At 40.9% G+C, this 21,095-nt stretch overlaps 1 protein-coding gene across 3 annotated transcripts in view; it reads right to left on the bottom strand.

The window, feature by feature from the left end:
* The window catches only part of CPLX1 (complexin 1), a 212,257-nt gene that overhangs the window by 94,351 nt on the left and 96,811 nt on the right, over positions 1 to 21,095 (bottom strand). For all 3 annotated transcript variants that reach the window (XM_038770184.1, XM_038770185.1, XM_038770183.1), the window contains exon 3: positions 19,520 to 19,695. In XM_038770184.1, the coding sequence (XP_038626112.1) occupies positions 19,520 to 19,695 (176 nt within the window). The remainder of the gene's footprint in view (positions 1 to 19,519; positions 19,696 to 21,095) is intronic.

Here is a 21,095-nt window from a genome sequence, read left to right as displayed (position 1 = left end):
CCTCTCCCCTCCTCTGCATCTATACCTCTTTTTCTCTCTCTTCTCTAACAATTTGTGTGGGTGTGCTTCTGAAGGTCTCATCGCCTTGTTACCTTCTCATACTGAGACACCACTTGCCTTTTGCTTTGACTACTAAGTGAAAATCTTGAAAAAGAGATGTAGTTTTAAAAAGGGGTTGAGGGGCATGAAAGAAAAGAAGGGTGACTAATGGGGGAGACAACAGATTCACAGCGATGAGGCACTGAAATGGGAGGATGAATTTGTTTTCCATTCTGACACATCAGATCTTAAAGGAGTCATCTTAACTCGCACTGACTTGCCTTTGGAGCCCTGTGATATTGCTGTTTCTGGTGGGTGACGTTTTTATTTCCTGCACAATGATTTTGTATTATTGGATTAATACGATGACATTTCCGTGACCAAATTGTACAGGTCCAGAATTCGGCCTCAGCACTTTTCCATCACATTTATAGACTGCCATACCACTACCTGTAGTGAAATAATTGTGCTGCAGCAATCATACGATTTCCTGCTGGGAACCTATTTCATGCATCATGTTTTCCAATGTCAGTGGAGTACAGAGAAATAGCAGAAATGGTAGGAATAATCACATGCAAAAATATCGCACTGTAGTAGTTTATCAGAATGTGATGATTCCAGGTGCTTCTTTTCTTTTCAGCACCAATTAATCACTTAGAATGTCTCTCAAAGAGGGGACACTTATGAAATGCTGGCAACTAAAGCTGCCATTTTGGCTTCTTACACTAGCAGCAGCAGGAGCAGAAAACTGTATTTTTTATGGTATTTGGTAAGCTCTTACTTTGTATCAAACACTGCCTCGGGGTAGGTACAAGGTCAGACACAGCCCCTGTCCCACATGGGGTTCACAGTCTAAGTAGGAGGGAAAACAGGGATTGAATTCCCACTTTTCAATTGAGGAAACTGAGGCACAGATAAATTAAGTGAGCTTGCCCAAGGTCACACAGCAAGAAATCGACAGAGCTGGGATTAGAACCCAGGTCCTCTGACTCCCAGGCCTGTGCTCTTTCCACTAGGTCACGCTACTTCTCAATATTGAATTCCTCCCTAATTCTCAGTTGCCATTTCTTCTATTTTGCAAAAATAAAGTGCAACAACCATGCAGGCATTCCAAATGAATGAGTTTGGACCAATGATAATTTAATTTTTTAGGAATCTGAGAGACATGTCACCCCTCTCCTCAAAAAACTCCAGTGAGTTTTTTCCGATTGAGTTGCAGCAAATACTCATCACAAATGGCTTCAAGGCTGTTCACCATCCTGTCCCAATTTACCTACCTAATGGATCTCTTCACCTGCCATTCTCCAAATCGCTCCTGCTCCCCACAATCACTTCTCTGCTCCTACAAGCTTTTCCCGATACATTTCCTAGCATCCTGAGCCATATTACCCCTTCAGACAACTCTAGCACTTGAGAATTTATCTACATCTTCCTTAACATTCATGTATATATGTGTACCTAATGATTTCAACCACTTTAGACTGTAAGTTCTTTTGGAGGCAGGGAATATGTCTACTAACTCTGCTGTATTATACTCGCCCAAGTGTTTAGTTCAGTGCTCTGCACACAGTAGCTGTTCAATAAATACCACTGGTTGATTGAGTTGTAAATATGTTTATATTTGCTTCTCTGTTAGAGTGTAAGCTCTCTGTGGGAAGGGAACATATCACTCCTTTATTCTGTACTTCCCAAGACCTTAGTACAGTGCACTGCACTAAGTGGATGCTCAATAAATATTACTACTAGACCCTGTCCCACACAAGGGCTTAGAATCTCTCTTGTCCCCACTTCACCAGAGGAGAAAACTGAGGCTCAGAGAGGTGAAAGGACTTGCACCATAGCAGTCCAGTGGCAGAGATGGGTCTCCTGACTCCCAGGATAGGGACCTTTCCATTAGGCAACACTGCCTCCTAGAGATCTCTGATATTCGGAACAATCAATTAATCAATAAGTGGCATTTAGTGAGCACTTACTGGGTGCAGAGCCCTGTACAAAGTGCTTGGGAAAGTACAATAGAAATTGGATATGCAAGAATTTACGCAGAGTACATAAGATATTGCTAAGTGGTGAAGAATGCATTTTAAACTGATATTTGGAGCAATCAATTAATCAATCAGTGGTATTTACTGAGCACTTACTGGGTGCAGAGCCCTGTACAAAGCGCTTGGGAAAGTACAATAGAAATTGGATATGCAAGAATTTACGCACAGTACATAAGATGTTGCTAAGTGGTGAAGAATGCATTTTAAACTCTTTCTATTTGCCAGACGCTCTGTCAGCTTTGTCCAGGAGAAAATATATAATGGGAGACCTTTAAACTGCCCAAATGGGCAGCAGTTTTGTTGCCTCCACTAATGAACTACTGCAAATTTCCAAGCAATGAAAAAAATAACCTTATTTGGAAGCATAAACCCAAGGCCTTTAGGCATGGAGTAATCTTCTGGCTTGCCATTTTGAGGGAACTCAAGGCCAGTCTCCTCCAGGAAACTTTTCCAATTTTATTCTCCTACCCCCAGTGCGTTGACCCATTCCTCTCTGTCAACTCTTTCTTGTAATTACCATGTCTCCCGTCATACATTTCTGTTGAACATCTCTCCGCCTCTAAACTGTAAACTCACTGTGGGCAGGGAGCACGTCTGTAATATTGTTACATTGGACTCTCCTACGCGCTTAGTTCAGGACTCTGCACAGAGTAAGTGCTCAATAAATACCATTGACTGACTGACTGAATATGTTGTCTGTCTTTCAATTAGTCAATTGACATCATTTATAGAATGCCTACTATGTGATGAGCACCACTCTAAGCACAAGGAAGAATGTAATACAGCCTACAACCTAGCAGAAAAAGAATGAGTGATAAACTGCAACAGACTATAATTTTCTATGAAATGATTATTCCTATATGTAGTGTAAGATTTTACAGATATTTGAATTCAGCCAGTTATTTTTGAAGCAATGCAGTTTGAATTATCTGAATATGGCTATCCATTTATCATCTACCTCAACGTGAGGGTTGATGTACAAATTCTGAAAAATAGAAACTATATTTACAGTAAATATATTTCCTGCATAAAAATGCTTCCGTATACATACCTCTACATATATATTTTATGATAACAATATTTTCATCTTATAGGACCAACTATGACACAGAGCTTAAATTATGAAGCACTGCTGATACCACACGTTAGTAGTCTGCCTCAGGAAGCAAAAGAAAATAACGGGTTTTGTTGCAATGGAAAATGATTTTGCTTTCCTGGAAAAAAAAATCAATTTTATGCAATCCTTATGACTACAAAATTATTTTTTGATCAGAACCTGAGTCAACAATGAAAGTAACTGAATTTAAAAGATCAATACATCTTCTGAAATAGAGCGGAGATGGTAAACCCTATTTTCAGGCTTTTCAAACAGGGAAATGCGTAACAAATGCTACAGATTTTTATTTTGGTTTTAACTTAACCAACATTATTATCACCTACAAATATGTCATGTGCATTTAGCTTTATTTCTATTTATTCTGATGACTTGACACCTGTCCACATGTTTTGTTTTGTTGTCCGTCTCCCCCTTCTAGACTGTGAGCCCATTGTTGGGTAGGGACCGTCTCTATATGTTGCCAACTTGTACTTCCCAAGCACTTAGTACAGTGCTCTGCACACAGTAAGCACTTAATAAATATGATTGAATGAATGAATGAATGTCTTTAGCATTCACAGCCTACTGGGCATGAGCAAGAACTTGATTGTTCTCAGATGGGCAAATCCCACATTCTCAAAAGGGTAAAATGTTCTCTCCCTTTCCACCTCCCCCAGGACCCTGAACAAGATCAATCAATGAATCATATTTATAGCGAGTTTAATACATGCAGAGCACTGTACCAAGCTCTTACAAAAGCATTCATTCATTCGCTCATTAGTGTTTATTGAGCACTTTCTGTGTGCAGAGCACTGTACTAAGCCCTTGGGAGAGTACAAAATAACAACGAACAGATACGTTCCCTGCCCACAGTGGGCTCACAGTCTAGAGGGGGAGACAGACATTGACATAAATCAATAAATTATGGATGTGTACATAGGCGCTGTGGGGCTGAGGGAGGGAGTGGGAGAAGAGAAAACGAGGGCTCAGCAGGGAAGGCTTCTTGGAGGAGATGTGCCTTCAGTATGACTTTGAAAGCGGGGGCAGGCAGGGGGGAGAGTAATTGTCAGATATGAAGAGGAAAGGCGTTCCAGGTCAAAGGCAGGATGTGGGTGAGAGGTTGGCGGTGGGATAGGTGAGGTTGAGGTATAGTGAGTAGATTGGCATTAGAGGAGTGAAGTGTTTGGTCTGGGTTATAGTAAGAAAGCAGGGAGGTATGGTAGGAGGGGGGCAAAGTGATTGAGTGTTTTAATGACTATAACATAGCTAGAAAAGGTTCAGAGAAGATCAATTAGAGTGATCAAAGGCGTGGAACATATTCCTTATAAAGAGACTGAAAAGGTTAGGACTCTCTGGTTTGGAAAGATGATGACAGAGCAAGGAGCTTGAGAGGTACACGGCATTATGAAAGGTATGTATGGGTTGAACCCAGAATTTTTCTTCACTCCCTCTCACAAGGCCAGGAGAAATAACTGAAGCTCAAAGGTGGTAGGTTTGACACTGCTTTACACAGCAAGTAGTAAGTATGTGAAATTCATTACCAACAGAAGCTATGCAGATGGAAGAGATCATTACAATCCTGAAGGGTCAGATAAATTTGTGGATGATGAGTGTGAGAATGAGTTGTGCCTAAAATGCACTTTTGAAATTTTTCTAGGAGGGGTAGGAAATAGCAATACCTCTGGTCTACCCCCCAGCTCTACCCCATTCAATCAGCCGATCAATCAACCATCATCATCATCATCAATCAATCAATCATGAGAAGCAGCTTGGCTTAGTGAGGAAGTAGCTTGGCTTAGTGGATAGAGCACGTGCCTGGGAGTCAGAAGGACCTTGGTTCTAATCCTGACTCTGCCACGTATGTGCTGTGTGACCTGAGGCAAGTCACTTGACTTCTCTGGGCCTCAGTTCCCTCACCTGCAAAATGGGGATTAACAATGTGAGCCCCATGTGGGACAGAGACCGTGTCCAACCTGATGAACTTGTATCTACCCCAGTCCTTAGAACAGTGCTTGACAAATAGTAAGTGCTTGAACACTTACTATGTATCAAGCATTGTTCTGAGTGCTGGGGTAGATAGTATTTCATTACATCTGACACAGTCCCTGTCCCACACGGGGCTCACAGTCTAAGTAGGAAGAAGGACAAGCATGGAATCCCCATTTTACAGGTGAGGAAACAGGGGCACAGAGAAGTGAAGTGATTTGCTCAAGGTCACACAGCAGACATGTGGCAGGGCTGGGATTAGAACCCAAGTCTTCCGGCTCCCAGGTCTGTGGTCTCTTTCACTAGGCCCCGCTGCTCCCATTTATTTATTATATGTTTACTGGGTGCAGAGCCCAGTACTAAGCAGCGCTTGGAGAGAAGACAAAGGTGGGAATTTGACATGGTTCTGATCCCTCAGAGAGCTCACATCAGTTGTGTAGTCTTCAAAGACAAAGGGCAACGATCTATCTTGCTCACATGAATTGAATGTATTTTTGAAAAAGGACACAGCAGGACAAAAACTAACTGGAAATCATTTTATAGATTCCTGAAGGAAAAGCATGTTAAATAATTTTTTCCTGTTGCTATTCTCCATAACAAAAGCTAGAAAATCATGAAGCAAAAAGGGATTTAGAAAAAGAACTATAGGGGCTAAAACCAAATAGAAATAATTGATATTTTTATTTTGTATGAAATGGATGCTTTTACTTCAATGGGTAATACAATGATCTTTAGGAGCTATGACAATTTCAGATTCATTGGGAATTCTGGAAGCTGATGGACACTTCGGGAGGTTTAAACACTGTAGGTTTTTCTCTCCCACTACCTGCTTCCAAGAACAATCAGAAATGCAATATAACTTCATTAATTCAGGCTCCACTAATCTGGAATCTTTCTAAAATGTCATTCTGTACCCATCTCTCCCCTCTTGAAAAAACTCTAGTGTTGACTTATTCCCCTCTGCATCAAGCACACTAATACAGACGCCCAAAACCTACATATTAGTCAAGCACATACTTAGTCACCAGGATACACATAATCACCCAGGTGAGACTCATACCCCTCCAGTGATGTAGCACAGTGCTGTTTTTAAAAATACATCTAAAATTCAGATTATCTTCCAATTCACACTTGACTTGATTCTTTCTTCAGTTAAACTGGAGAAAGGCTTTGCTGTAAGCTGATACAGCTAATTGCTCTACAGGATCTGTCCTCCCCATTGTGTCTGCCAACAGACATATTATCAAAACCCTCCTCATATTATCATATTAATACTCAATTATTCTATTATCTATTCCATTAGATAGGCAAGCTCTTTGGGAGCAGGGACTGTGTCTACCTACTGTATTGTACTTTCCCAAGTGCTTAGTAGAGTACTCTGTACAAGGTAAATACTCGAGAAAGACTATTGATGGATTTTTTAAAAAATCAAAAATGAAAAGTTGATAAATACATTTCTTAAACATTTAAGTTCACTTGTGGACAAAAATCATCCTCTGATATTTTCATATTCCAATCTCTCATCTTAACCGCCACCTCTAAACCTAATACTAATGAGTTTTCCCTGCATTGCAGATAGATGAAAAATTGATTTTGCTTTTTGTATGTGCTGCTGATTGGAATTCAGGTGTTTGGTTCTATGCAAGTTTTCATTCCCCTGCTACAAACACTGCAACCATTCAGAAGTGTGAAGTCAAATTTTCTTTTCAAATGATCACTTGGGTTTCCTTGAAAAGTGAATGTTCTGTGCAGGCCCTAAGCAAACAGAAAATTAATTACTCTCAGCTTTGACTCTAGATAAGTAAAACGAAACTGTTGGATAAGCAAACTTGGGCATTTGCCTAAAACTTTAAAATCCAAGTTTAATTTTACATTTTAGACTGCACAATGATCTCAGATTTTATAAATAAAATTCTTTGCAAATTTTATTAATAGAGCTGTTTTCAGCATACTTTTTTGATTGACTCCTTACTCAGTGTTAAAATTCACAGGTCTTTACTGACTTCTACTTAGGTATTTTTGTGGTTGTTGCTATGAAGATAAACCAGTTTCTACACAATCCAAAGTTTTTCTTTCTGACATGCCATATGGTTTGTGGTAATTAATTCCTCTTCATTCATTCATTAAATCATTTATTGAATGCTTACTGCGTGCAGAGCACTATACTAAGCACTTGGAAAGTACAAGTCGGCATCAGATAGAGACAATCCCTACCCAACAACGGGCTGAGTCTAGAAGGGGGAGACAGACAACAAAACAAAGCAAGTAGACAGGCATCAATAGTATGGAAATAGATAAGTAGAATTATAGATTTATACACATCATTAATAAGATAGAGTAATTAATATGTACAAACATACACAAGTGCTGTGGGGCAGGGAAGGGGGTAGAGCAGAGGGAGGGAGTAAGGGTGATGGGGAGGGGAGGAGGAGCAGAGGATAAGGGGGGCTTAGTCTGGGAAGTCCTCCTGGAGGAGGTGAGTTCTCAGTAGGGCTTTGAAGAGGGGAAGAGAGCTAGTTTGGCGAATGTGAGGAGGGAGGGCATACTAGGCCAGAGGTAGGACACGGGCTAGGGGTTGATGGTGGAAAAGGTGAGAACGAGGCACAGTGAGGAGGTTAGCGGCGGCAGAGGAGCGGAGTGTGCGGGCTGGGCTGTAGAAGGAGAGAAGGGAGGTGAGGTAGGAGGGGGCAAGGGGATGGAGAGCTTTGAAGCCAATAGTGAGGAGTTTTTGCTTCATGCGAAAGTTGATAGGCAACCCACTGGGGATTTTTGAGGAGGGGAGTGACATGCCCCAAGTGTTGCTGCAGAAAGATAATCTAGGCAGCAGAGTGAAGAATAGACTGAAGTGGGGAGAGCCAGGAGGATGGGAGATCAGAAAAGAGGCTGATGCAGTAATCCAGTCGGGATAGGATGAGAGATTGAACCAACAAGGTAGCAGTTTGGATGGAGAGGAAAGGGCGGATCTTGGCGATATTGTGAAGGTGAGCCCGGCAGATTTTGGTGATGGATTGGATGAGTGGGGTGAATGAAAGAGCGGAGTCAAGGATGACACCAAGGTTGCGGGCTTGTGAGATGAGAAGGATGGTACTGCCTTCCACAGGAACTCAGTCTTAAATGTTACAAAGGGCACCCACAAAGAGAAAGTATTCTTAGAGAGAAAAAAAACCTAGATGATTTCTTTGTATAATATTCATTAACAACTGCATTGTAAAAGTTGGAGGATGACCTCTCAGAAGAGTTATTTCAATACAGAAGCTCAATAAATAGCACACGTTAAATGCCAAGTTTAATAGGTCAAATCCTGAAGAGGTTTATCTCTGATGGGATAAAGTGCAGTTGGGTCAGTATAAGGTGGAAGAGAAAGGAATAATTAATGTGTAAGCAAAGAAAGAGAAATAGAAAATCAGTGTTTAGTTGAAGACATGCAAGTTGGTATGTGATTAGCATCATGATATCATTATTCCTATATGAATGTGCATATTTACATTTAAATAAGTTAAAAACTGTAGGACATTTTCCTCCATAATTTAAGGGAGCCTGAGTTAATCACCTTAATTTGCATGCAATATGATTCAATTGAGAGTTTAACTTTCAGGCTTTTCAATCTGAAGGGCTTCTATTTATTTTCAATGGAAAGCAAAGGGGTGTAATTCTCATTCTAGAGAGGTTACAAAATTCTGTTGCATTGTTTCTCTTCAACTGAAAACTCAGTGGCCCGGAACACAATCTGAACACTCTCCCCCACCATGTAATCAATCAATCAATCATTGGTATTTATTGAGTACTTACTGTACAGTGCACTGTACTAAATGCTTGGGAAAGGGCAATCCCTGCCCACAGGGAGCTTACAGCCTAGAGGAGGAGACAGACACTAAAATAAATTACAGAGAGGGAAAATAGTAGAGTATAAGGGTATTTACATAAGTGCTGTGGGGTTGGGGTGAGTAGCAAAATGCTTAACAGGTACACAGCCAAGTTCATTGTCACTGGTGAGGGGATGCAATCTATACTGTGGGAAGTAACTTTAACTTCTGGAGGAAAACAAAAAAAAAACCCAAACCACGAAGACTTTGTAATTGTTAATATGTCCTACATAATTTTTGAAATAAGCAGGGCTGTAAGCAATAAATGACATAAGTGGAGACCCTGCTGGTCATAATGGGCATTCGGGTTTATCATAATATCATGTTATCCCTCTCAGTCATCCTGCCTTGAAACACATATGTGTTCACTTAGACCACGTGTTACAGTGCATTTCGGTTGTCTTATATTAACCGACTGAGTACTAAGAATGATTTTGTCATTCCCTAATTCAGAATTGTGAACCACCATTTTGAAGATAAGAGAATTGCCGATTTGTACTTCCCAAGCACTTAGTACAGTGCCTCGCACACAGTTAAGTGCTCAAGAAATACAATTGAATGAATGAATGAATGAAAAGAAGCAGCACAGCCTAATGGAAAGAGCACAGGCCTGGGAGACAGAAGAACTGGGTTCTGAATCTGGCTATGCCACATGACCAGTGACCTTGGGCCAGTCATTTAACTTCTTTGCGCCCCAGTTACCTCATCTGTAAACTGGGAATAAGAGTGTGAGCCCCAAACAAGCAATCCAACCCGATTTGCTTGTATCCACCTCAGTGCTTAGTACAATGCCTGGCACATAGTAAGTGCTTAACAAATACCATAATAATCATTATTATTAGACTGTAAACCCCATGTGGGACAGGGACTCTGTCCAAACTGATTAACTTGTATCCACCCTGGTGATTAAGACAGTGCTTGCCACATAGTAAGTGCTTAACAAGTACCACAAAAAAAGACAATTCTCTTTCCAGCTTTCTTTTGTACTTCTAAGTCAAAAATACACCATTCATGCCCACATGTTTCAGTCTGCTGCTACATTTTACTGCTTTCACTGACAAGGAATAAATAAAATTCCAGCACCCCCAAGACATTCCTAGCAGTGAGGAATCCTTACTCCATCCTTATACTCTTTAGAATATTGTCTAAATTCTGCATTACCCAGCAAGAAGAGGGTTCCTGGGTACATAAGATGCCAGCCCTTGAACTGCTGACATGCTGTGGGAACCATATGCAGCCATGTGGTGAAGTCCACCCACGTACCAATCTGCTCAATCAATCAATGGTATTTATCTGCTCATGCCAGTTTGGTTAAATCTCAAGCAGGGAATACTTTGCTATGAACTCTACTCAGCTTTGGAACCAGAGAATATATAGGCAAGACGCTGCTGGAAATAGGGCAGAGATGGAACTTGGCAGCGATTTTATAGTATAAATAACATAAAAAAGCAGCATGGCTCAGTGGAAATAGCACGGGCTTTGGAGTCAGAGGTCATGGGTTCAAATCCCAGCTCTGCCAATTGTCAGCTGTGTGACTTTGGGCAAGTCACTTAACTTCTCTGTGCCTCAGTTACCTCATCTGTAAAATGGGGATTAAGACTGTGAGCCCCAGTGGGACAACTTGATCACCTTGTAACCTCCCCAGCACTTAGAACAGTGCTTTGCACATAGTAAGGGCTTAATAAATGCCATCATTATTTATTATTTATAACATAGATTAAACCACACGGAGAAGCAGCGTGGCCTAGTTGAAAGAGCACAGGTCTGTGAGTCAGAAGGACCTGGGTTCTAATCCTGGCTCTGCTGCTTGTCTGCTGTGTGACCTCTGGGCAAGTCACTTAACTTCTTTGGGCCTCAGTTAACACTACTGCAAAAGGGGGACTGAGACTGTGATCCCCATGGGGGACAAGGACTGTGTCCAACCTGATTAGCTTGTCTCTACCCCAGCGCTTAGTACAGTGCCTGGCACATAGTAAGTGCTTAACAAATACCATTAAAATAATACCACACTGTCCACCCTAGAAACAGAGTTTGTTTTAGGTGGTGTCCTCAAGTTGATCGTTAAGTTGACCAGCAAGCTATCAATCCATCAATCAATAATAAAAATAATTCCACCTTTCAACCTTGCCTGTCATATTTATTAATCCTCACTGACCTTCCTGACTCCAACCTCTCCGCTCTCTGCATCATTTTACTAAAAAATCATTCTTTACATGTCTCCCTACTCCTCAAAAATCTCCAATGGTTGCCCATCTATGTTTTCATCCAGAAAAACTCCTCACCATTGGATTCAAGTCATTCAATCAACTCTCCCCCTCCTAGCTAACCTCACTCTTCTATGACAATCCAGCCTGTCTGTACACTTCGTTCCTCAAAAGCAACTTACTATACCTTTAGTTCCTCTCTTGTCCCCTTGTTCACACCCTCCCTCCCACTTCATATCTGACAGACCACCAATCTCCCCATCTTCAAAGCCCCACTAAAATCATATCTCCTCTAGGAAGCCTTCCCTGATGAAGCTCTTATCTTCCCATCCTATTGTCCTTCCCTTAGGCAACACCTATGAATTTAAGACCATGCCTCCAATCACGCTGATACTCAACTCACCTCCACATTACTTATGTATATGTCCTTATGCTTCCTCTACCTGTAACATATTTTAATATCTATCTCCACAGCGAGACTGTAAATTACTTGAGTGCAAGAATTGTGTATTCCAATTCTATGGTACCCTACCATTTGCTTAGTAAGTGCTCTGCATGCAATAAGTGCTCAGCAAATATGATTGGTGGATGGATTCATAGCCTACTGGTCAAGTTAAAGATCAACTTGAGCACACCACCTAAAACCCACTCCCAGTTTCTAGGGTGAACAGGAAAGGTGGGAGAGTGGGGAGGAATTGAGATTGACATTCATTTATTCCCACTTTTTGAGTGATTTCTTTATCATTAGAACAATCATGATCTAATGAATTTTAAAGGCATTTCATAGGAGATCATCAATGGAATGAGTACATCTACACATGGAAAGGCCAGACTGAAAAATACGTGAGTTGATTCTCTTTCTGACAAGATCTTAACTAGATCCTTCACTAGACGGAATAGATACATCACTGCTTTTTTTAAAAAAATCCTCTGTCCTGCAATGTCTTTGCTTGCTTGATGTGCTTTCCCTGGCCTGTTGACAAGATTATGAACAAAATGAGTAGATCGTTATTAAGGTTCCAGCTCAGCCTTGATCCTCATTAGACTGGTGAAAAATACAATGTTATCTGGATGCCTGAAATTCACAGTGCTATCCAAATAGGAATCTGCGAAGATAGTCTGTCAAAATATTGTGATGTACTTTCAAATAGGTATGTGTTGGAGAAGACAGAATTCATTACCTGAGTTTCTTCAGCAGAATAGAGAGACTTCCAACCAGATCAAAAACTAAAAAAATTAGTGCAATAAAACACAAGCTCCTCGAATGGGATGCTCAAATACTGACCAGCATCACTTTCTCTGGAAACTACATAAACTTCTCAGAGGCTAATTTCTTTATTGGAGCACAATACATAGATTTGATCATACCCACCAAAGACGATTTCACCTTTGTTCATTACAACTGTCTCCACTGCACTTGTTATATAGCCAAAGTGTGGTGGTATATCTTTGTTTAGGTATCTGGTAGAGGACATTTCCCAAGTTATTTAACTACTTAGAAAAAATATCTGACAATCTTCAGCAATCTCAATCACTGAAGCATGCCTGGCTCAAACTCAATTCCCACTAAGCTCCTACTAACCTGCCTATTGCAAACTAATGACCATATAATAGGCAAAAGCCCTTCATGGAAGCTATTAGGCAAATTTCTTCAAATTATACTAATTTACTATACCTTTAAAGTGGTTGCACTATATATGAAGCATCTACAGTGTAAAAGAACCCAATAGCAGATGAGTATTATTTAACATTAATATGATGCTTCTAATGTGCTAAATGGTTGAATGTCAAAGTAACTGTGCTCCTTTACCCTAAAAATTCCACTGTGCCCCTCATTCCTTCTACTTGGTTTCTAAATGCTCGCCATTCTGAAAGACAAAATAATCTAACCCAAATCTGTGGGATAACGTTCCTCTCTATCAGAGGTTTTGTAATTCAGGAAACACTTTCATTTTAAGATTCAGATACCCAAATGACATTTCCAGAAGGCCCAAAGGGCAGAATAAGGGTGAAGGACTCATCACCTAAGCCAAACATCCAGAAAATCAGGCAAAACCATTCATTAATTCATTCAATTTACTGACTGTTTGCTATGTGCAAAGCACTGTACTAGATCCATCCTATGGGCCTAAACTACAATCCAGCAATCGATGGATTACTTGGAAAAGCACACTAGAGTTAGTAGACACAATCTTTGTCCTTCAGGATCTTACAATCTAGCGGGAGATCGTCAATTGGGATGGTCTAGTAGTCTAAGGACATGCTAGCACAATGTCAAAAATAAGGCATTTAAAGGCCAGTGCTGTTGAATAAACTTGCTCTTCTTGAACAAAGGCTTTGTTCGTGGCCTGAATCAAAAAGACAGAGCAGCTTACGTTTTTAAAGAAAGAGGTACCAGGACACAGAAAAACCAGGTCCCCTTTGACTGCTGCGTGAAATTACAGAGCCAGGATGCTTGAGAGCAGAAGGTGTTGGGCTGAAAAGTGATTGAGGAGTGGAATTTCTCCATTTCAGGTGGTTCACCAACAGCTGACTGAAGAGCTGCTTGGATGTGTCATGACTCTGTGCAAGAGAGTTCCAGGGATCGCCCCGTAAGTTATTGGGACGAGCACTGAGGCGGGACTGAAAACAGCACAGGGACCAAGGGAACTGACTGCAGTCTGCCCAAGCTCTGAACACTGGAGCAGTGTTGAGAGTCTTTTTCAGTCCCCCTGTCTGGAAGGGTGCCACGTGGAAATACTTCTACTCCTCATAATAATAATAAGTCATTAAGCAGGCACTAAGTGCAAAGAACTCTACTAAGCACTGATATATATACAAGATGATCAAGTTGGGCACAGTCCCCGTCCCACATGGGGCTCACTGTCTAAATAGGAGGGAGAACAGGTAGTGAACCCCCATTTTACAGATGAGGAAACTGAAGCCCAGAGGAGTTAAGCAAATTGCCCGAAGTCACACAGCAAGCAAGTGGCAGAACCGGAATTAGAACCCAGATCTTCTGCCTCTCAGACCTAGAACCATGCTGCTTCATTTTGGTAGGCAACCTTTAAGGGCTTTGTCCCATCGTCGAACTGATACCTGATCTCACCTCCCAAGGGATTATGCACGCAGATGTATTTCTCCATATGACAGGGAAACAACTCAGCAAAACCAGCTTCTTCAAGATAGAAGGAAAGAACTGGATGGAACTTGGCTGAAGCACAGTGAAGTGTAAGGGTGAATTCTTGATGCTGATCAGTGTGAATCTAGTCATGTTTCCCTGGGTTTTGAATCTGCAGTGTTGAGATGCTTTAACTGCTCTTATGGGCCCTCAGTTTCCTCCATCAGGCAGGGCACTGGCCAATATTTTAGTTTTCCTGACTTACTCCTTTTGCACTGTTTTTAGTAACTGTGACATCGCATCGCCTGAGCTTCTGTTGCCTGTATTTCTGAACCGAACTTATTTCCTTATTGACTTGGGATCAGTGACCAAGTACTGTTCCCTTCTCTTGTGGAAACTCTTTTGTGTTATAGAGTTAACTTTTCTCATTTACCAAAAGTGTTTTTTCCCATATTTCACATTTTTGTTTTCACTGTGTCTTCTTTCCTAATCTCTAATTCTGTGAGTGGATTGAACTGTTTCAGAATTACAAACATCTTCAGACGTAATAGTCCCTTGATGCCGGATTAAGACAGATAAAAATCATATCAATTGGATTTATTGAGCACTTATTGTGTGTACAGCAGTTGGGAGAGTACGATATAGCAGAGTTGGTAGACACAATCCCTGCCCTGTTTTGTTGAATATCAATTGTACCTGAAAACCTGTATTTATGATGGCAAATCGAAGTGAGGCAGAAGCAAAAGGATATGAGTTTGAATGGCATTATCCATGCCAAGGAAGAACTTCCAACATTTCTTCAAGAATATAGAGAAATAGTGAATTAAAAAAAATGATTGCATTAATTAAGCACTTCCTATGTGGGCTAAGTGCGAGGGTAAATACAGGCTAATCAGTCCCTGTCCCACATGGGGCTCCCAGTCTAAGAGCAAGAGAGAGTAGGTATTTTACTTCCATTTTACACATAAGGAAGAGATGCTAAATGACTTACCCTAGGTCACACAGAAGGCAGGTGGCAGAATCAATCAATCGTATTCATTGAGCACTTACTACATACAGAGCACTGTACTAAGTGCTTGGGAGAGTACAAAAATAGCAGAGTCGATTTTCAGAGTTGAAAGAGCAGAGCCAAGACTAGATAGACTCTGGGTCTCCAAGCTTCCAGGCCGGTGCTCTTTCCACTAAGTCACAAATCGCAGAATAGACCCCTTTTCTCAGATAATTTGCAAAATGCCATTAACTTGCCCCTCCCAAGCAACTTCCAGGCTTTGATATGGTCAGCGGTAGAACTGCTGTTGCTAATTCACTGTCACCGTGTTCTGTGGCACAGTTTCCCTCAATTCCCAGTTCCTGGTCAGGGCAGATGGTGGCTGATTTTAAAATGAGGCTGAATTCTCCATGTCTTCTTCCATGGGTGGAAAACCACAGTGTCAGCTTTTGCCACTGGCATTTCTGTGGCAACACTATGACTGAATATATGTGTGTCCGTGTGTGTGCACGCACACACTGCATTCAGCGATACTAGAATCAACCAACAGAAAACTAGTAACATGCCTCACTGAGACACTGTGGTTCCTTTGGATAAGGAGCAGGAATAAATCCAAGGACAGATTAAGCCTCACAGAACAACAGTATTCCGGCACAGAGGAGCAGCTAGAATTGCCTCTTCATCAAATTAAAAACAAAAAAATGCCCTCCAACCAGCCAGCTAATTAAGATAGGTAAGAGGAACCATCCAACCAGCATCGTGGGTGCCAGTGAAGTCAAGCATGTCTGCTTTTTATTGAAAATGAATTAGGAGAAGGAGCTACAACCAGCACGAATGTCAGAAGGGGGCCTGGAGCATTTCACTACTTGATCTGATGTATGCTTACACTGTAGTGGCCATAAATGCAATATTTTGTTTCTACGTTTTGTTTCACCTTAAACTAAATTAGGTCTGTTGGGTCCCGTATATTTTCAAAACATACCTATCTAGTTGTTGAAAGAACTGAGATATCGTGGCTAGGAAAGCTTTTCTCTTCAAATAATCTTCTTTTTCCTTTTTTTCTTTTCCACTTTCCATCACTGCATATAAAAGAGAGCCTAGCTATCCACCTACCTATTTAGAGAGAAACTAACTTGGTGGTATCTAAGCCCTTGAACAACTTTTCTAGTTTCTCCCAGAATAACATAACAACCTTCTTTGCTTTAAAAGCCAGGCCACTTTAGGAGGAAAAAAAAAATCAGATAGTGAATTTGCATAAATCGGTCTTCTTCTGCCAGCCTCTAAAGATATTCATCATACAAAATCCTATGCTTTCACTCTAATTATATGGGGAAAGAAATTTAGGTGATAAAATAGATGAAAAAGTCTTTTGTGGCATTTGGAAAGTGCAATACTGCAGCTAGGGGAAAGGAGCTGGGAGGCACGTCTTGCTCATATTTATGAGCGTTAAATAAATTAAGTAAGGTCTGGAAAAGAAGTCTGTTTCTGAGAGGTTAATGGAAGACACTCTCCTGCAAACATACGTCCAGATTGTGGGTATCTAATCCTTTCCAGGGCTTTAATCGTATCAAATACCTCATACTTCCTTGCAACTGTCAGCAGAAACCCAGCAGCCTGCAATGCAAAAATCTCAGGGAACTGTTTTGATTCCAACCCCTCCTTTTGGTTTTAGCTTTAGTTAATGGCATTACTCTGCCATCAGCTGTTTCTTCCTCCTGATGTTTGCAACAGAAAAATGATAATAAAAACAAAAATACAGGCCTTTGTGCACTACTTGCTTTATAATAGACTGTGAGCTCCCCTCTAGAATGTAAGCTCGTTGTGGTCAGGGAATGTGTCTGCTGGTTGGCATAATCCCTGAACAAGAATAGGCCATTGCTGTTTAATTTACCAATCTTGCCTTTGGTAGAAGAGGTACATGAAGAGATTCTTCTTTAAACTCCCAAGCTTGGACATTTTGATAGCCAAAAGGAGTGGGGGAATCTTCTCCAAAATTTGCTTCCCTGGGCTCCTAGAAGCTCCAAATCTAGTCACAGTCAGGGTTTAGAGAATTCTGGAGGCTGGGATAAGACTTGGACTGCAAGCCCTTGCTTACAGGGAAGAAGGGAATGTGTTTACCAACTCCGTGGTATTGTACTCTCCCAAGTGCTTAGTACAGTGCTCTGCACACAGTAGAGGCGCAGCATATGACCTCATGGAAAGAGCACGGGCCCGGGCGTCTGATAATTTTGGTTCTATCCCAGCTCTGCCACATACTTACTGTGTGACCTTGGGCAAGTGGCTTCACTCTCTGCCACAGTCTCTTCATCTGAAAGTGAGCCCCATGTGGAACAGGAACTCTTGCTGACGTGATTAGCTTCTATCTACCCCAGCACTTAGAACAATGCTTGACATGTAGTAAGTGCTTAACAAATACCAAAAAAAGTAAGCACTCAATAGTGCCATTTATTGATTGATTACTTGATTGACTGGCAGAGAGGGTAACTGTTTTAGAGAGGCCAACTAGTCACACTCTTTTTTAAGAATGTCCCTTTGTTGCATTTTTATGAGTGCTTTATTCTTTTACCTTAATTTTAATTTGATGACATGGCTTTGCAGTGAACTATTTTGGAGTCACCTATATCTTCTTTGTTAATTTTTGAGTTCACACTGAACTCCAAGTTGTTTATGCACAGGAAAGCATTTAACAGCTAGCCATGAGTTTCAAAACAGGTTTTATCCATGTTGACAGCTTTCATATTTAAAGTTTCTTTTAAATACCATTTAACAGGGCATATTGGTGTTATGATTTTACCTTTCTTCATTTCGATCATTTTCCTGAAGAATGCCAGCTCCTATTGCCTTCCCCTGGTATATCATTTAAAATCCTAGGTTCTTGTCTCTATCTTCCTTCAAGGGGAGCTGGATGACGTAGGTTGTAGTGGAGTCAAGTCACATAAGGTTACTACATGTCCATTTTGATTTTATCTTGAAAACTGATGTTGGACTGTGATTGCTGGACTCTGAATAGTGAGGAGTATTAAACGATGCTCCTGTAGGCTCAGCCCCATATTTTTCTTTTTGTATTTATAGTTATCCTTATTTTTCATGTCGGTTTTGTGTTTTAAATTGTTCTGTCTTTCCTTGTGTATCTGTGATGAGTCCTCTCTCCCTAGTTTATTCTTAGATTGTGATTCCCTTGTGAGCCAGGGATCATTTCTGATTTTCAAACCTGTATTTTTCCTAGCATTTAATACAGTGATTTGTACAAAGTAGATGCTTAATAAATACTATTATTACTAATTTACTATGTACTTCTTCACTAAGGAAAGCATTCCAAATGTGGGAGAGGAGAAAGGGAAAAATATCTGGAATTTAAGGTGGGAGTTTGTAAAATATTCCCCTTCATTTTAGCCACACCCATTTTAGGATTTGGAAAAAAAAATCCTCCAAATCCTGTTATGGTCACAACAGCCAAAGAAAAAGAAGGACTGGAAAGAGAGCAAGACCTGAATGACTCCTCCTCTCCCTTATGTAGATCTTATTTCCTTCCCCTAACCCCCTTCCCATTTCTTGTGATTTACTATGGAGTGAGAGAGTTGTCTGGGTCAAGACCGCTACCCTTTGACAGGACTGGGCTGGGGAGGTTGTGGAAAATACAGGAATTTTCCCCAAAGTAAATTTCTCTGGCAAAGCACTGGTACCAAATAGCCCCTATAGCCACATTAAAATCTGTCAACTAAGGAAAAATAAAATCCAAAATCCCGAGAATGTGGACATATTTTCACCCCTCCTTTGAATCTATTAAGCACATATTTGTTAGCCAACAATGTCAGATCCAAGAAATAGCAGATGAATGATTACCAATCATTAAAAGAGCCTTCAATTTTTTTTTGTATATGCAATATAGGTTACGAGGTATCTTCAATGTCCATTCTTGCCAGAGCTGAAAGGGAGAAGTTGTTTCTGGAGTTTTCAAGAAGGTCTCTAAAAGGTTTAATTAATCTGTTAGTTCATCTACCACTCCATTTGCCTTCCCAAAGTTAAAATCTCAGCCATTTTGGAAAGAATAGAGAAACAAGTATAGGATTTTAACCAGTGCGTAACACTTCTCTTTGAGACTTGTTAGCCAAAATGAATTTAAAGAATCTTCCCTAGAGGCAGTAACATTTTAATTTTATTTAGGGTTGTATTAGCATTGTGATAGATGAGGGGCACCTACCTTGTCCCGAATCCCTTGTCTCATAACTTCTCTCTCAGCCTCCATCTTTGCGTATTTTGCTTTCCTCTCCTCTTCCTCCTGCCTGAGGGCTTCCTGGCGTTCTTCTTCCTTCTTAGCGGCATCGGGGTCTTTTTCTTCATCTCCTCCAAGCATTTTCCCCATATCTTTAGTAGCCCCTGGAGAATCAGAATATAGCACATGGTATTAGGAGAATAAAATGTCCCTGCATGCATGAAAGTTTCTTTTAACAAGCAGTTATTAGAAAATCAAACACCATTTCACGCAGGAAGCAGTGTGACCTAGTGGAAAGAGCACGAGTTTGGAGTCAGAGGACCTGGGTTCTAATCCCGGCTCTGCCATTTGCCTATGTGTGACCTTGGGCAAGTCACTTGACTTCTCTAGGCCTCAGTTCCCTCATCTGTAAAATGGGGATTCAATAACTGTTCTCCCTTCTACACTGACTGTGAGCCCCATGTGGAACCTGACTATCTAGTATCTATTCCAGTGCTTAGTACTGTTCTTGGCATATAGTAAGCGCTTAACAAATACCACAATTATTGTTATTATTATTACTATGTACCCTGTGGGTGCTCAATAAATGTTAATCAGACAGGCAAACAACAACTGTAAAAACAGGGTATTCATCTGTAAAAGAAGGTCTCTGAAGTTGTATGGAATTCTAGAGCAGAGAAAGTGAAAAGGTCCTCTGTCAGCCTTTCCCTGAACAGACATTTTTCAGCTTCTTTAGCTTGACTCAGGCAACCAGGCTCAGAATGTCTTTGCTGTTAGAAGCTGACTCCACCTCTACCTCTGCTAGCCTGCCACAGTGGGAAATGTCAGCCATGGCCACCAAGTCCCAAGAGAGGCAAGAAGGAGGAAAATTTTGGTCTGATGTGCTGTTTACCTACAGTGAACCAAAGCATATGTACACCTTCAGAGATGTGTTGCGTGTTAGATGAGGTTTCTCAATGGCCATACCCCTCTAGATTGTAAACTCTCTGTGGGCAGGGAACGTGTCTAACACCTCTGTTGGACTGTACTCTCCCAATCACTTAGTAAAGTGCTCTGCACAACAGCAAATTGATTGATTTGCTGTTGAGGAAATCTCTCAAGTAAGCCAGCTTTTCTCTGGCACAGTCCACTTGAGAAAGATTAGGTAGGAATCATTGGAGATTTCCTGAAAAATTGGAAGCTCTGCTTCAGTGTAAAAACCTCTGTTGGAAAATACCCATCAAATTATTCAACTAGAGTCATCCAAGTAGGGGCTACCTCTGCAAGAAGCTTTTCATTGGCTTCCCACTGAAGATGGGTGAGGAATAATAGTAATAATAATTGTGGTATTTGTTAAGCACTTACTATGTGTCAAGCACTGTACTAAGCACTTCGATAATATCAAATGGGTATCAGTGAAAATGAAATGACTGCTAGGTAACAGTGGAGTCCTCCATAATACATCTTGGTTCTCTCGGACTCTATGATGTTAATTAAATAGAGCCACTGTTGGAAATGGAGAGTATATCTTCAGAAAAAGGCAACAGTACATGTCTGCTTACAACCACCAACTCAGAATATTTGG

This window comes from Tachyglossus aculeatus, chromosome X3 (genome assembly GCF_015852505.1).
Source record: "Tachyglossus aculeatus isolate mTacAcu1 chromosome X3, mTacAcu1.pri, whole genome shotgun sequence".
NCBI classification, from domain to species: Eukaryota; Metazoa; Chordata; class Mammalia; order Monotremata; family Tachyglossidae; genus Tachyglossus; species Tachyglossus aculeatus.
The sequence above is the reverse complement of the archived record's forward strand: the minus strand, read 5'-3'. Positions and strand labels throughout refer to the sequence as shown.